Consider the following 14,920-nt stretch of genomic DNA (forward strand, 5'->3'; position numbering starts at 1 on the left):
CTTCAGTTGTTATGTTATGTTATGTTAATTTTATTTATAATGCGCCCCCCATCCAACTTTTACATCGGCCCGGGGCGCAGAAGGCTTCAGTTGTTGTTTGTTTAGTTTTAGTTTTTAGTTAGTTTTGTCTTCAGAAAGTGAAATGCATGCTTGATCGGGTTGAGATCTGGTGATTGACTCTGGCCATTGCAGAATATTCCACTTCTTTGCCTTAAAAAACTCCTGGGTTGCTTACGCAGTATGTTTTGGGTCATTGTCCATCTGAATTGTGAAGCACCATCCAATCAATTTAGCTGAATTTGTCTGAATCTGAGCAGACACTATCAGTATCCCTAAACACTTCAGAATTCATGAAGGGGTTTTTCTTTACCATGTAAAGGATCCTGAGATCATCCACCACTCTTGTCTTCCATGGACGTCCAGACCTTTTTGTGGTGCCGAGCTCACCAGTGCGTTCTTTTTTTCTCAGAATGTACCAAACAGTTAATTTGGCCACTATTAATGTTCCCGCTATCTCTCTGATGGATTTTTTTGTTTGTTTTTGCAGCCTAAGGATGGCCTGTTTCACTTGCATTGAGAGCTCTGTTGACTGCATGTTGTGCGTATACAGCAACAGCTTCCAACTTCAAATGCCACACTTGGAATCAACTCAGACCTTTTACCTGCTTAATTGATAAAGAAATAATAAAGGAATAGCCCACACTGGCCCATGAAACAGCCTTTGAGTCAATTGTCCAATTACTTTTGGTCCCTTGAAAAAGAGGGAGTTACATATTAGAGAGCTGTAATTCCTGAACCCTTCCTTCAATTTGGATGTGAATACTCTTACCCTAAAGCTGAGAGTCTGCACTTTAAGCCCATATTCATTATATTTTTTTGTCACCTTCCCCATATTCGGCCTGATCTAATTTGGGTCTTTTTCAGGGATTGGGGTAGCTCTAAAGAACAACCAAAAAAACATATTTTCCCCAAAAATAAAATTTGACAACAATCAATTTCATTAATGGGAGACCCTAAAGATAAGAAAAATCATTGTTGTCATTTGTTCTACCTCGGGTAGGGGTATCTCGAAAGCCCTTAGGTCCTAGGTCTTCCTAACTCCTTTACTAGGTCTTCCTAACTCCTTTCCTATGTCTCCTTTACTAGGTCTTCCTAACTCCTTTCCTATGTCCCATTTCCTAGCTCCTAGGTCTTCCTAACTCCTTTACTAGGTCTTCCTAACTCCTTTACTAGGTCTTCCTAACTCCTTTCCTATGTCTCCTTTCCTAGGTCTTCCTAACTCCTTTCCTCGGTCACCACCACTTCCGACCATAGCTCGTTTCCTGGTGCAAGGTCACCTGATCACTCCTGCAGAGCCTCGGTGTGAAGCAGACGCATGCCGCTGACTCCAGGCAGCTAGCACAGTTAGCAGAGTTAGCCATCACACACAAACCCGCTAGGGAAAGAAGCGACAGTCGACATTTAACTCGACTAGTTTCAGGTAATGTTCTGAAAATGTCTCTTTACTCGGTTTAACGTTGGAACGGGAATGTAACACCGCTGCTGTCTTATGACACGGTTGTCTTCAACATGTCCATAGCTGCTAGCCTCGGTGAAGTCCAGTGCAAAGCTAGCTAGCTAGGTTAGCATCTATCTCCACTTAGGTAGTCCTGATTTTAATGTGGTGATAATAATGCACCAAACCTAAGAGTCAAACATGGAAAGCAGGCAAGCGAACTAAGAACTCACGTTAGGTCGTTTAAGTTAGCCACTTTTCCTCATTGCTTTGTCAGCTACTGAGCTAGTAGGCAGCTAACTAGCTCTGGATGCGTTCCTAAATTCGCTCTGGGAATCTGATCAGCACTCTTAGAATGCCTCTTGTCCAATCAAATGATTTGGTCCCTTTATGACGTTGAAGCCAGTGTGCGCTCCGGCGCTCTCAGAGCGACTTTGCGAACGAGCTCTGTCTTGTTTGAACGCTGTCTATGCTGAGTATGGCTACCATGACATGACACCCTCAATGACAGCTTGGCTCTTTATTAGCTATGATTTTAACGTCCAAAATGTATTGCAGGGTGTCAGAATTGTAGCTGCCTAACAGTAACTGCCTGTAGCTAACATGTCATGTTCATGGGTAACATGCCACATATTCATGGAAATATCTATACAAATGAATATATGTGTTGATTTATTCCTAAATGCCATGTCGATGTTTTTATTTCCTGTAGTTCTGTTTTATGTGATTTTTACTATGTCCTGTAATTCTTTTTAAAATTGTTTATAACACCTGAGGCCGTATTTCCCCTGTGGATTTACCTGCCCAGGGACTGCTGATGTCATTTAGCTACCCAGCTAATTCAGGGAGAGTCAATGACTGTCCATTGTCCCTTTTAAATAAATGGGAAATAAAATGTCACCCTGTGCAGGATAACCAATGCACCCCGAACCCCTACCCCCTCTCAATCTGGCCTCCTGACCACAATAAGCCCGTCTTATTTCTCCACAGACTTTGACAGCAGGGTCATATGCCAGAAACAGACTTAGCTGGGAAGTTATTGGTTAAACTGTGACTTTGTGTTTGTTCTGTAGGGTAATCCAGAGTCTGAAAGATGGCTGACACGGAGCAAACCAGTCCCCCCCCCCCTCCTCCCCAGGCAGGCCCAGTGGTGAGTGTGTTTGATTGACTTCATCAACACCGCAAGAATGTAAAGAATACGGAACACTTCCTCCTTTGTCAGTGATGATTAAATAGTTATTTATTACCATTCAGTCTGTTTACCCTCAGGCACTGAATAAACTTTTGATTTAATGTATTTTTCTTTGTTCCTTTTGCAGCAATTCCTGCTTAGTAACAAACTAGAGACAGCGATGTGGCTCTCGCGGCTGTTCACGGTATACTGCTCAGTGATGTTCATACTACCACTCCTAGGGTAAGTGTTAATGCTGTACACTCCTAGGGTTAGTGTTAATGCTGTACACTCCTAGGGTAAGTGTTAATGCTGTACACTCCTAGGGTTAGTGTGAATGCTCTACACTCCTAGGGTAAGTGTGAATGCTCTACACTCCTAGGGTAAGTGTTAATGCTGTACACTCCTAGGGTAAGTGTGAATGCTCTACACTCCTAGGGTAAGTGTTAATGCTGTACACTCCTAGGGTAAGTGTGAATGCTGTACACTCCTAGGGTTAGTGTGAATGCTGTACACTCCTAGGGTAAGTGTGAATGCTGTACACTCCAGTTCATTGCTCTTGTGATGGTCGGGGGTTTCGAACCCAGATCTTTCACGTGGACGCAAGTGTTTACCATTAGGCCAAGAAGGACATCCTCACGGTCTGACACCGGTAAAGTAAAAATAAGTAGCCTTGAGAGCCGATGGTTCTGGAGCCTAACGGCCCATAGGGGGCAGGAGCCCCGTAGCGTGAGGCGGCTTGATGTACAAGTACACCCCCCTGGACATGACGCTGGTATGTCGCAGGGTCTTACCCCCCCCCCAAATCCAACCCTTAATGCTGAGTGCCAAACAAGGAGGCATCGGGTACCATTTTGATAGTCTTTGGTATGACTCAGCCGGGGATCGAACTCACGACCTCCCAATCTCAGGGCGGAAGCTCTAACCCACAAGGCCACTGACGCCGGTGCTTGAGTTTATATCTCTTCCAGGCTTTCCTGGGTTGTGTGACAGTCAATATTATTATTATTTATGTTTATTTTAAATGCCCCTTGCTGCTTTTCAATACAGTGATACAACTTCGCCATTATCTATTAAACTGCCAAATTAAGAGGTGTTTTTCTGTTCACAATATGTGCCAGCGCTCACTGCACACACGCACGCACACACACACACACACACCATACCTGTCAACACTGGGATTTGAAAATAAGGGATATTTTCCAGAAAATAAGGGATATCCCCCGCGCCCCTGGGCCGTCCTCTCCCCCCCACCGTCCACAAACCATACCCCTTACATTTAGACAAGGGTACACACAGTCAATCCTAACATCACCACTAGACAACCATAGGATACCCCTTACATTTAGCCAAGGGTACACACAGTCAATCCTAACATCACCACTAGACAACCATAGGATACCCCTTACATTTAAACAAGGGTACGCACAGTCAATCCTAACATCACCACTAGACAACGATAGGATACCCCAACTTAACAATTTAGGCAAATGAGATGCTACGAAACAGGACGTGTCATTTAGTGGCAGAAGTAAATAGACAGCGGCTTTTTTCACATCACAGGTTGTTTTATTTTATGTCAATAGGTCAGTGACCTATTGACCTTTAGGCAGGGCTCCCATGGGTCCTTGAAGTCCTTGAAAGTTAGTGAATTTGAGAAAAAAAAATCAAGGTCTTAAAAGTTTTTGAAAATAGACATGGGTCATTGAAAGTGCTTGAATTCCCCTCTCTCTCTCTAAAAAAAAAAAAACTTATCGCCTCCTCTCTGTATTGCTTAATTTTACTACTACTTATTTGTGCTAGAGAAGGCAAGAGACCATCTAGTGTTCACACATTCAAGCCTCTCTTTTTAATTGTTGTCTGTGAGCGGATAGTTCCTATTATATAAATTCTCAGCTAGATCTGTCTCAAACTATGCCACGTTGGGTCCTTGAATTTGAGGGAATTGAGTCTTGAAAGTCCTTGAAAGGTGCTTGAATTTGGTGTTTCAGAAGGTGTAAGAACCCTGTATGTCTTAACAATTTAGGGAAATGAGATGCTACGAAACAGGATGGGTCATTTAGTGGCAGGGGTCAATAGACAGCAAGGGTAAATAGACAGCAGCTTTTTTCCACATCACAGGTTTTTTAATTTGACGTCAATAGGTCAGTGACCTATTGACCTTAAGGTCATCCATCAAACGGATGGACGTTAATCCTAATCCAAATGTTGATCCAGAGAGAGAGAGGACGCTGGCGTTGCTTGTTCGTCGCTTCTCCGCCTGAAATCTAGTTGTAATTGCAGTATACACAGTAGATTGTCCTACAAAGACACTTAGAGTTAGATTTAGTCATCTAAAAATTAATTAGACCCCTATACTTTCTTTTATTTATCTTCTGTTTCTCTTATTATTACTACTCGATCTTTTCAGTTTGTAAAGCGTGACTAGAGTGTCTAGAAAAGCGCTATATAAGTCTAATGTATTATTATTATTATCCATCAAACAGACGGACGTTGATCCTAACATGTGTTTGTGTCGTCCCCCACCAGGCCCCAGGCGGCGGCCAACTTCTACCAGCGCGCCTTGTTAGCCAACGCCTTGACCAGCGCCCTGCGGCTGCACCAGCGCCTCCCGCACTTCCAGCTGAGCAGAGCCTTCCTGGCCCAGGCCCTGCAGGAGGACAGCTGCCACTACCTGCTCTACTCCCTCATCCTCGTCAACTCACACCCCATCACCAGTATCCTCTCAGTCAGTCAGTCAGGGGGGACAGAGACGCTGTCTTAAGCCCTTTCACTGTGTCTGTCTTTGTTGCTGAGCGTCCTAGCGGTCCGTGTCACTAGCATTTCTTTCCTCGACTGAACATGACTCAAAAGGCATCGGAGGAGGATGTGTGAGGTGAGGAGCCGAAACCCCTCCAATGGGTTTACAGTTTACAGAGGAGGAGAGGACACAAAGAGGCGTGTTCCTAGCAATTGAGAGGAGGCTACTGTCTCTGCTGCCTCGTCTTATAACGGGCCCTCCTCTCTGTGTAGAGTTTGGTATTACGCTTGTTCCTGTATTCTTGTATCACATTTCTCAAAAAGGTATAACTTCCCAACAAAAATACCTGCTATCCCGTTAATACCTATTTTTAAAGACATTTGTTTTTAAATAATAATTCAAAAAGTATGGATGGTGCAGTGGGAGTTACACCGGTGTAAGCTGACATTTTGTGCTCCCGGTAATGCCTTCCTCCGGCAATTCAAAAGCAGGCTGGTTCTTGGGGCATCATGGTTTCATTGACATAAGGAAACATTCAAGGGTTTACTTGTGTTCACAGAAAGATATCGCCTGAAGGTGTTCTTTTTTTTCTCTTTTTAAGTTATTTTCTCTGAGTGGGGCAGTCCCACTCATATTTTTCATTTGTATTGGACAGATCTAGTGAAGACAGACAGGAAAGTAAGGAGAGAGGGAATGTCAGCAGGGCATGGGCCGGATTCAAACCCTTGCCGACATGGGCATATGTGTGCACTGTAGACTGCGGTGCTAGTTACTGTTAGTCTGTTAATGTAATTGTTTTTGCATTGTCAGTTTGTGTTTTTGTCCCTTGTTTGTTGCCATTATACTCCAGTTTCCTCCTTAACCACGGCCTTCCTCTTCAGTGAGCATATTCCCTGTCTTCCTCTTCTCGTTGCTCCATGCCAACACCTACACAAAGAGGGTGCTAGATGTAAGTACCCTGTAACCCAGGGGAGGCTGGCAGAGGTAGAAATCAGAGGCCGAGCTCACTGCTATGAATGGAATAGTAACAAACCTGCCTCCCCTGGTGTAACCACGGTGACATGCAGGAAGAGGAAGCTCTTTTCCTGATGTATGGGCCTTATTGTTTGGAGTTTTGGCTCGTTCTATATTAGATTAGATTTGATTTCTGTGTTTTATGTTTGTTTTTATTTCCATTGTAGTCTCTGGGCCCCAGCAGCCTGGCCTTCGTAAGAAACCTGCTGGTCAAGCTGACGGAGAACCAGCAGAACATCCTGAAGTTCATTGCCTGCAACGAGATATTCCTCATGCCAGCCACCGTGTTCATGCTCATTAGGTAACCAGCCGCCTCTGTTCTCCAGGCGCATCACACCTGGGCTAGTCTCGCGTGGCCACGCCTCCAAAATCATCATCACGTTGCTAACGCTTTCATTAGAGATCTGGAGAAGTTTAGATTAGCTGATCTGGCTTGGGTTGGACCTGAAAGAAAGTCTTCTGCAAAAGGATTTCCCCAGGCTTTTCCGAACTAGCTTCCCGCTGCTGTCAGGACTGCAAAGTCACTCCCTATCTTCCGCCGTAGACTGAAGACCTCCATCTCTTCAGGCCACAACTTAACTGTCCCTCCATCCCCTCTACCCCCCTGTTTTTCTACTGTAAATAATAATAATAATAAAAAACGTAATTCTTCCTTCTAGCTTTGTGATAGATGATTCATTTACTTAGACAAATGTATTTGTCCTAAGTCGCTTTGGATAAAGGCGTCTGATAAATGCCAAAAAGATTAATGTAAGGGCACTTAGCCCTCAGTTACTCCAAGGAGACTGTCCCTGTCATCTCTAATTGTTAGTCGCTTTCGATAAAAGCGTCTGGTAAATGGTAAAAATGTGCAAATAAAAAAAGTAGATACACAGTAAAGTTGTTTTCCTTGTGTTCCCAGCGGCCAGGGCAGCCTGCTGCAGCCCTTCATCTACTACAGATTCCTCACGCTGCGCTACACGTCCAGGAGGAACCCCTACTGCCGGTGAGAGGATCAGGCTCAGGAGCCCGGAGACGCACAGGTGGAGGGCTAGTTACCATAGTCCGGGTTGCCAGATAGGATTGACAATTTCCAGCCTAACCACAGTCTAGAAACCACTAAATCCACCAAAACCATATTGTCAGAAAACCGCTAATTACTATTGGCCAGGCGCCCATCTCCTGCCCCTAAACTGTATGTCTGTTGCCAATGATGTTTGTAAAATAAAATTAAAAAACCTGCCCCATCTGGCAACCCTGACCATAGTTACCAGGTGTAGGGCTAGTTACCATAGTTACCAGGTGTAGTTACCACACCGGCCTGCACACCCAGCTCCTCAGAGACCACAGGGGCTTGTGACAGGAGCTGTGGGAGACGTACTCATTTCTGACCCAATTATCATCCCCCTCCTCCCTCTCCCACCCCTCTCTCCAACCCCACCCCACCCCCTGCCATTACCCGGTGGGGGCCTCAGGGCTTGTGACTGGAGCTGTGGTACACATGTACTAATTTCTGACCCTATTATCATCCCCCCCTCTCCCCCCCAGCACCCGGGGGGTCCTCAGACCCCAGGGCTTTTGACTGGAGCTGTGGTACACATGTACTAATTTCTAACTCTGTTATCTCTTCTACCCCTCCTCCCCCCCCTCCCAGCACCCTGTTCACGGAGCTGCGGATCCTTCTGGAACATTTCATCATGAAGCCAGTCATCCCCGCCTTCTTCAGAAGGATGTGCCTCAACAGCATCGCCTTCATCAGTCGCCTGGCGCCCTCCGCTGCGTGACCGCCCTCTCTCTCTTAGTCTGTACTGTAGGGGGCGCCGTGGCAACTGGAGAGGGACTGACATACAACAACAACAAACCTTTGAATGTTACAAGTCCGGTCTTTGTCCCTGCGGCTCTGTTGGTATACTGTAGTAGACTGTGATGCACTGAAAACCACCATGGTTTTTGATATGGCTTTATGGAACTGCTGGAAACTCCCCCCGTGCCCCGCCCCTCTCTCTCTCCCTCTCTCTCTCTCCACTTCACCCCTTTTTGCTTGGAAAGAACACTTGACTATCTGGTATGTTCTGAGGATTGACTCCATGGTGGTATACTCTTTTGGTCCCGTGCGGTCCAGTTTATTTATTCATGGGAAAATACTTGTTCTCCTTTGCAAAAAAAACTAAAAGAAAAAAAAGATAAACTTTCTGAGATTACTGGTAGATATTTAAATGCAATTGTTCTATACATCGGGTGCGTTCGTAAATTCACTCAGAGAGCTCTGAATTTTCAAACGACCAGAGAGCACCCCGGGTTCGCTCCAGCGCTCACAGAGCGTATTTACGAACGCACCCGTAGTTGCAGCCATTCTTTAATTTTTTTTATAATCATATTGTGCATTGCAAGACAAGATGGATGAATGGGAGATGTCAATTTGTGTTATTTCTACATCCATTGATTCCATTTTATACGTTTTGTTTTCTAATGTGGACAGCGTTGGTTGTGTCATCATTTTTGTCTTAAAAAACACATTTTTACTCTTTAGAAATTGACATTTGATCTATGCCATGTAACTCATTCTTTTTTAAATGTGTTAGCGGTAGGTGCTGCATTGACAAAGCTAACTGTCTGCTGTGTTTGTGAAGACTTTTGAAGTTAAAAGGCATGTATTTGCAGGACTTCTGTTTAAAACGAATCAGTTTCACCATTCCAGCGGGTCTCTACAGACAGTGCTCATGTTATGCAGTGAATGGTAACACTCGCCTGGCTTCAGTTGCAAGTGCTCAGTTGCATTCTGAAAATGTTTTCTAATTGGAAATGTCTTAAGAGAATGTCATTCAATTTGGTTGGTTTGTGGCTACAGTTTTCTGGTTCACTGCATGTCTGCCACGTGTAATGTATTTATTATTTACTTGTAGAATAACCATGTTTGTGTAGCTCTAGAATAAAATGATCCATAACCTAAATCAATAAAATATGAGAAATGACATTATTTATTGAGATTTTTAATGTTCAAAATAAAATACTACACACTTCATATCTCTCAGAGGTGGTGCTGATTTGAATGTGTTATATTATTTCACTGCTGTCTTGGTGAATGGCCATGGTTGTAATTTACATTTCTGGTTGAGTTTTTATTAAAGGATCTTGTAGAGCCTGACCGCTTCTACACGAGACGCCAAGAAGGCTTCTGGCCTCACCATCCAATCAGAAGCAAGATTGAGACTTGACGAAACCCATCCTTACCCAATGGTCTTGATGTTTGTTGGAACTACATCGTTGCCCGTGGCAACGTCTTGTCTGCAGTTAGCTTCCCATCTTTACACAACTACATCAGCTGAAATGTGACATTGCTACCGTTACTGTCGATTACATATGATCGGGTCACGATATCGTAACTGTATATTGTCCTGTCACTGATGTCAGTTTGGTGTGCTAATGCCAGAACAAGAGGTAGCAGCTAGCTGGCTAACCATAGAGAAAGCACTGTTCTACCGATGTGGCTAGTTACGCTAAGCTAATTCCCTATGAGAATCCCCATAGCAGGCTAGTTAAGCTAAACTAATTCCCTATGAGAATCCCCATAGCAGCCAGAATAGCCAGCTAACCTTAATCCTCCAGGATTATCCGGACAACCTGACAAATGCACTTGGCCAATCTCGCCAGGTAGCTGCTGTTTGACCAGTGGCAGAGACAACCAGAGAGAATCATCGTTCCTGAGCAGTTTTCTGTTGGCCCAGCCATCTCAGTCATAAACCCACCTGGGAGAAGATGGAGCTCAACCTGAACCGAGTTGATTATCTGCAGGTAATGTCAACAAACACTTAAGACACAGCATTGTCTATTAAAACCAAACGTGCTAGTACAATATACCTCCCTCTGTGCCTGTTGCAAGCCCACGTTTAATTACAGTGTTCCACCTTCAACTAAACTTGTTGTCTTTGTCTTTGGACAACCTAGATTGCATGATTACCAAGACTGAATGACTCCAGTAGCTGTCAGAGTGGGTTGTGTGATATTGACTGTCACGTTCATCTTCTCCCCAGGTCGGTGTGACATCCCAGAAGACCATGAGGCTCCTGCCAGCACTGGGGCGCAAGGCCACTCAGAAGGTACAGGACTGTCAATCTAAGATTTAAAAAAAACTTCATATTTTGCAACAGTTATGATCAAACACTAGCACTTCCATCCATGTCTTTTTATTCATTTCCATTATCTTATTCATTACCTTATTAAATGTTTATTATTATCTATATGTTACGGTACATGTGGGAAAACTATAGTTAGGGTTAGGTGCTACGTCGACTTGGTACATGCTGGAATGTCTAACCATAGCACCCTAGCACCTAACCCTAACCCTAGTTTTCCCACATGTACTGTTATGTACCATAACATATATATATATATATATATTCTTATAATTACATTTTTTTCTACTATTCTCCTCTTGATGTATTGCTCTATGTAAAGCACTGTGAATTGCCCCTGTTGTATGAAATGTGCTATACTAATAAACTTGCCTGGCCTACTGCCAATATGCTGTCAGAGAGAAAGAAGTGTGTCATTAATGAAGGACTGGGGACCGCAGCACACTCTGTCTGTGTTGGCCATCAGAGCAGAACATAAACACCAGCTGCCAGCCAAAGGCAGGTGAATCTGTCACTCTTACCAGACACTTTGGCAGGAAGCCGATAATGGTTAACGAATACTATTCTTCAATAATCTGTCTTTTAATCTGTCACCTTGTCTGGTAGACCAAAAAGTTAATTTCATGCCCTGTTGTCCCATGTACTGCGGAACATGCCGTTTGAAATGTGTCTGTAGGGAAAGGCAATGGTTTGACTGATTACATGAATACTGTTCTATTGCTCTTTTTGCCATTTGTCTTTTAAATTATTTTAGCTTTTTTTTTTATGTCCTATGTATGTACCAACCTCACCAAGACAATTTCCTGTATGTGGAAATATACTTGGCAATAAAAAGAATTCCATTTCTGATTGTGTTTCTTTGTGTGTCCCAGGTTGCTGTTGCTGATCATGACGGGGTGATCACCTGCTTTGGGATGAAGAAGGGCGAGCCTGTGGTAGGTGGAGTGTTGAGGTGGAGTGTTGAGGTGGAGTGTTGAGGTGGAGTGTTGAGGTGGAGTGTTCAGGTGGAGTGTTGAGGTGGAGTGTTGAGGTGGATGTTGAGGTGGAGTGTTGAGGTGGAGTGTTGAGGTGGAGTGTTGAGGTGGAGTGTTGAGGTGGAGAGTTGAGGTGGAGTGTTGAGGTGGAGTGTTGAGGTGGAGAGTTGAGGTGGAGTGTTGAGGTGGAGAGTTGAGGTGGAGTGTTGAGGTGGAGTGTTGAGGTGGAGTGTTGAGGTGGAGAGTTGAGGTGGAGAGTTGAGGTGGAGTGTTGAGGTGGAGTGTTGAGGTGGAGTGTTGAGGTGGAGAGTTGAGGTGGAGAGTTGAGGTGGAGAGTTGAGGTGGAGTGTTGAGGTGGAGTGGAGTGTTGAGGTGGAGTGTTGAGGTGGAGTGTTGAGGTGGAGTGGAGTGTTGAGGTGGAGTGTTGAGGTGGAGTGTTGGGGTGGAGTGTTGGGGTGGAGTGTTGGGGTGGAGTGTTGAGGTGGAGTGTTGAGGTGGAGTGTTGAGGTGGAGAGTTGAGGTGGAGTGTTCAGGTGGAGAGTTGAGGTGGAGTGTTGAGGTGGAGTGTTGAGGTGGAGTGTTGAGGTGGAGTGTTGAGGTGGAGTGTTGAGGTGGAGTGTTGAGGTGGAGTGTTGAGGTGGAGAGTTGAGGTGGAGAGTTGAGGTGGAGTGTTGAGGTGGAGTGGAGGGTTGAGGTGGAGTGTTGAGGGGGAGAGTTGAGGTGGAGTGTTCAGGTGGAGAGTTGAGGTGGAGTGTTGAGGTGGAGTGTTGAGGTGGAGTGTTGAGATGGAGTGTGCAGGTGGAGTGTTGAGGTGGAGTGTTCAGGTGGAGAGTTGAGGTGGAGTGTTGAGGTGGAGTGTTGAGGTGGAGAGTTGAGGTGGAGTGTTGAGGTGGAGTGTGCAGGTGGAGTGTTGAGGTGGAGTGTTGAGGTGGAGTGTTGGGGTGGAGTGTTGAGGTGGAGTGTTGAGGTGGAGTGTTGAGGTGGAGTGTTGAGGTGGAGTGTTGAGGTGGAGTGTTCAGGTGGAGTGTTGAGGTGGAGTGTTGAGGTGGAGTGTTGAGGTGGAGTGTTGAGGTGGGGTGTTGAGGTGGAGTGTTCAGGTGGAGTGTGCAGGTGGAGTGGAGTGTTGAGGTGGAGTGTTGAGGTGGAGTGTTGAGGTGGTGTGTTGAGGTGGGGTGTTGAGGTGGAGTGTTCAGGTGGAGTGTTGAGGTGGAGTGTTGAGGTGGAGTGTTGAGGTGGAGTGTTCAGGTGGAGAGTTGAGGTGGAGTGTTGAGGTGGAGTGTTGAGGTGGAGAGTTGAGGTGGAGTGTTGAGGTGGAGTGTGCAGGTGGAGTGTTGAGGTGGAGTGTTGAGGTGGAGTGTTGGGGTGGAGTGTTGAGGTGGAGTGTTGAGGTGGAGTGTTGAGGTGGAGTGTTGAGGTGGAGTGTTGAGGTGGAGTGTTCAGGTGGAGTGTTGAGGTGGAGTGTTGAGGTGGAGTGTTGAGGTGGAGTGTTGAGGTGGGGTGTTGAGGTGGAGTGTTCAGGTGGAGTGTGCAGGTGGAGTGGAGTGTTGAGGTGGAGTGTTGAGGTGGAGTGTTGAGGTGGTGTGTTGAGGTGGGGTGTTGAGGTGGAGTGTTCAGGTGGAGTGTTGAGGTGGAGTGTTGAGGTGGAGTGTTGAGGTGGAGTGGAGTGTTGAGGTGGAGTGTTGAGGTGGAGTGTTGAGGTGGAGTGTTGGGGTGGAGTGTTGGGGTGGAGTGTTCAGATGAAGTGTTGAGGTGTTTCACATTCTTTCATTGACATTGTGCTGCCAAGGAATGCAAAACTCAGCCATGTTGACTTGTTGACACTGTGTCTGTCTGTCTGTCTGTCGGTGTGTGTCTGTCTGTCTGTCTGTGTCTGTGTGTCTGTCTGTCTGTCTGTGTGCCTGTCTGTGTGTCTGTGTGTCTGTGTGTCTGTCCCCCCCAGCCTGTGTTTAAGACCCTGCCAGGGCAGAAGATCGGCCGCCTGGCCCTGGGGGGGGCTGTGGGGACCCCCCAGGAGAAGGTGTTTGTGTGCTCAGGCTCCGAGGTCAGAGGTTACACCAAGAAGGGCAAACAGTTCCTGTCGTTCGAGGCCAACCTGACAGAGAGCATCAACGCCATGTGAGCTCACCTCCCCTCCTCACACACACACACAGGCGCATGCATGGCCACACACACACACACACACACACACACACACACACACAAGGACGGACGCATGCATGGACACACACACACACACACACACAGACCCATGCATGGACACACACACACACACACGCACTTGCATAATCTGACACTGAAGGATGTTGCTGTGGTGTTTCTGGACACACACACACACACATGGACGCAAACATGGACACACACACACGGATGCATGCATGGACACACACTCACACACACACACGGATGCATGCATGGACACACACACGCGGATGCATGGACACACACACACACACACACACACACACACAGACCCATGCATGGACACACACACGCACACACACACACACAGACCCATGCATGGACACACACACACACAGACACACACACACACACACACACACACAGACCCATGCATGGACACACACACACACACACACAGACCCATGCATGGACACACACACACAGACAAACACACACACACACACACACACACATACTTGCATAATCTGACACTGAATGATGTTGCTGTGGTGTTTCTGCAGGCACGTGTCGGGGTCGGACCTGTTTGTGTGCGCCAGCTACATCTACAACCACTACTGCGACTGCAAGGACCAGGACTACTTCCTGTCTGGGGACAAGATCAACGACATCGTCTGTCTGCCCGCGGAGAGCCTGGGCCGGGTCGTCCCCGTGCTGGCCTGCCAGGACCGCATCCTCCGAGTCCTGCAGGTGTCCTGGTCGTGTCTGTGTGTCTGTGTGTGTCTGTGTCTGTGTCTGTGTGTGTGTGTGTGTGACCCTTAACCCTGACCCTAAACCTGACCCTTACCCTAACCCTAACCCTGACGATGGCCATAACCCTGACCCTGACCCTTGATCCTAACCCTAACCCTAACCCTGACTCTGATCCTAACCCTAAACCTGACCCTGACCCTACCAATCACATTGCAATCCAATGTTCAGACGTTTGAAGTGTATCGTTGTGACATTTCTACGGGATAGAAGCCAAGCTGTCGCTGATAGGCTTGATGTTTAAAATATCATCATAATCGTATTGAACACGTGTGGTTTGTGTGGTCCTGCCCAACAGCCTGTGTTCAGCGTGTGTTTCCCCTCCTGTCCTGCAGGGGTCAGAGCTGTCCTATGACATAGAAGTCCCCGGGCCTCCCTCGGTCCTGGAGCTCCTCAACCAAGAAGGAGGCATGTTGACACTTCTGCTATCTGCCTAGCCTAGCCTTATGACTCTTTGCATTGCTT

At 46.3% G+C, this 14,920-nt stretch overlaps 2 protein-coding genes across 3 annotated transcripts in view; both read left to right on the plus strand.

Moving 5' to 3' along the window:
- The first annotated feature begins 1,355 nt into the window (after positions 1–1,355).
- Positions 1,356–9,346, plus strand: tmem33 (transmembrane protein 33). The gene is made up of 8 exons (XM_080535881.1): positions 1,356–1,480; positions 2,569–2,645; positions 2,815–2,909; positions 5,196–5,383; positions 6,288–6,355; positions 6,588–6,721; positions 7,322–7,405; positions 8,054–9,346. Exons 2-8 carry the CDS (start codon positions 2,589–2,591, stop codon positions 8,181–8,183), a joined length of 756 nt encoding a protein of 251 aa, XP_080392007.1. The 5' UTR covers positions 1,356–1,480; positions 2,569–2,588; the 3' UTR covers positions 8,184–9,346.
- Positions 9,347–10,155: 809 nt separating this feature from the next.
- Positions 10,156–14,920, plus strand: part of bbs7 (Bardet-Biedl syndrome 7) — a gene marked incomplete at both ends in the record, with an annotated part of 14,927 nt that continues 10,162 nt past the window's right edge. For both annotated transcript variants that reach the window (XM_080537227.1, XM_080537228.1), the window contains 6 exons: positions 10,156–10,191; positions 10,431–10,496; positions 11,405–11,467; positions 13,446–13,621; positions 14,209–14,395; positions 14,791–14,863. In XM_080537227.1, coding sequence (XP_080393353.1) covers positions 10,156–10,191; positions 10,431–10,496; positions 11,405–11,467; positions 13,446–13,621; positions 14,209–14,395; positions 14,791–14,863 — 601 coding nt within the window. The remainder of the gene's footprint in view (positions 10,192–10,430; positions 10,497–11,404; positions 11,468–13,445; positions 13,622–14,208; positions 14,396–14,790; positions 14,864–14,920) is intronic.

The sequence above is a fragment of the Nansenia antarctica genome (assembly GCF_963989245.1).
Source record: "Nansenia antarctica genome assembly, chromosome: 7".
NCBI classification, from domain to species: Eukaryota; Metazoa; Chordata; class Actinopteri; order Argentiniformes; family Microstomatidae; genus Nansenia; species Nansenia antarctica.

Bases quoted from the DNA above. Each gene is read 5' to 3' on its own strand.
- tmem33 (XM_080535881.1), top strand. From the start codon at position 2,589: ATGGCTGACACGGAGCAAACCAGTCCCCCCCCCCCTCCTCCCCAGGCA. The intron at 5,384-6,287 runs GTATCCTCTCAG...CTTCCTCTTCAG, and splicing joins CAACTCACACCCCATCACCA to TGAGCATATTCCCTGTCTTC. The intron at 6,356-6,587 runs GTAAGTACCCTG...TTTCCATTGTAG, and splicing joins ACACAAAGAGGGTGCTAGAT to TCTCTGGGCCCCAGCAGCCT.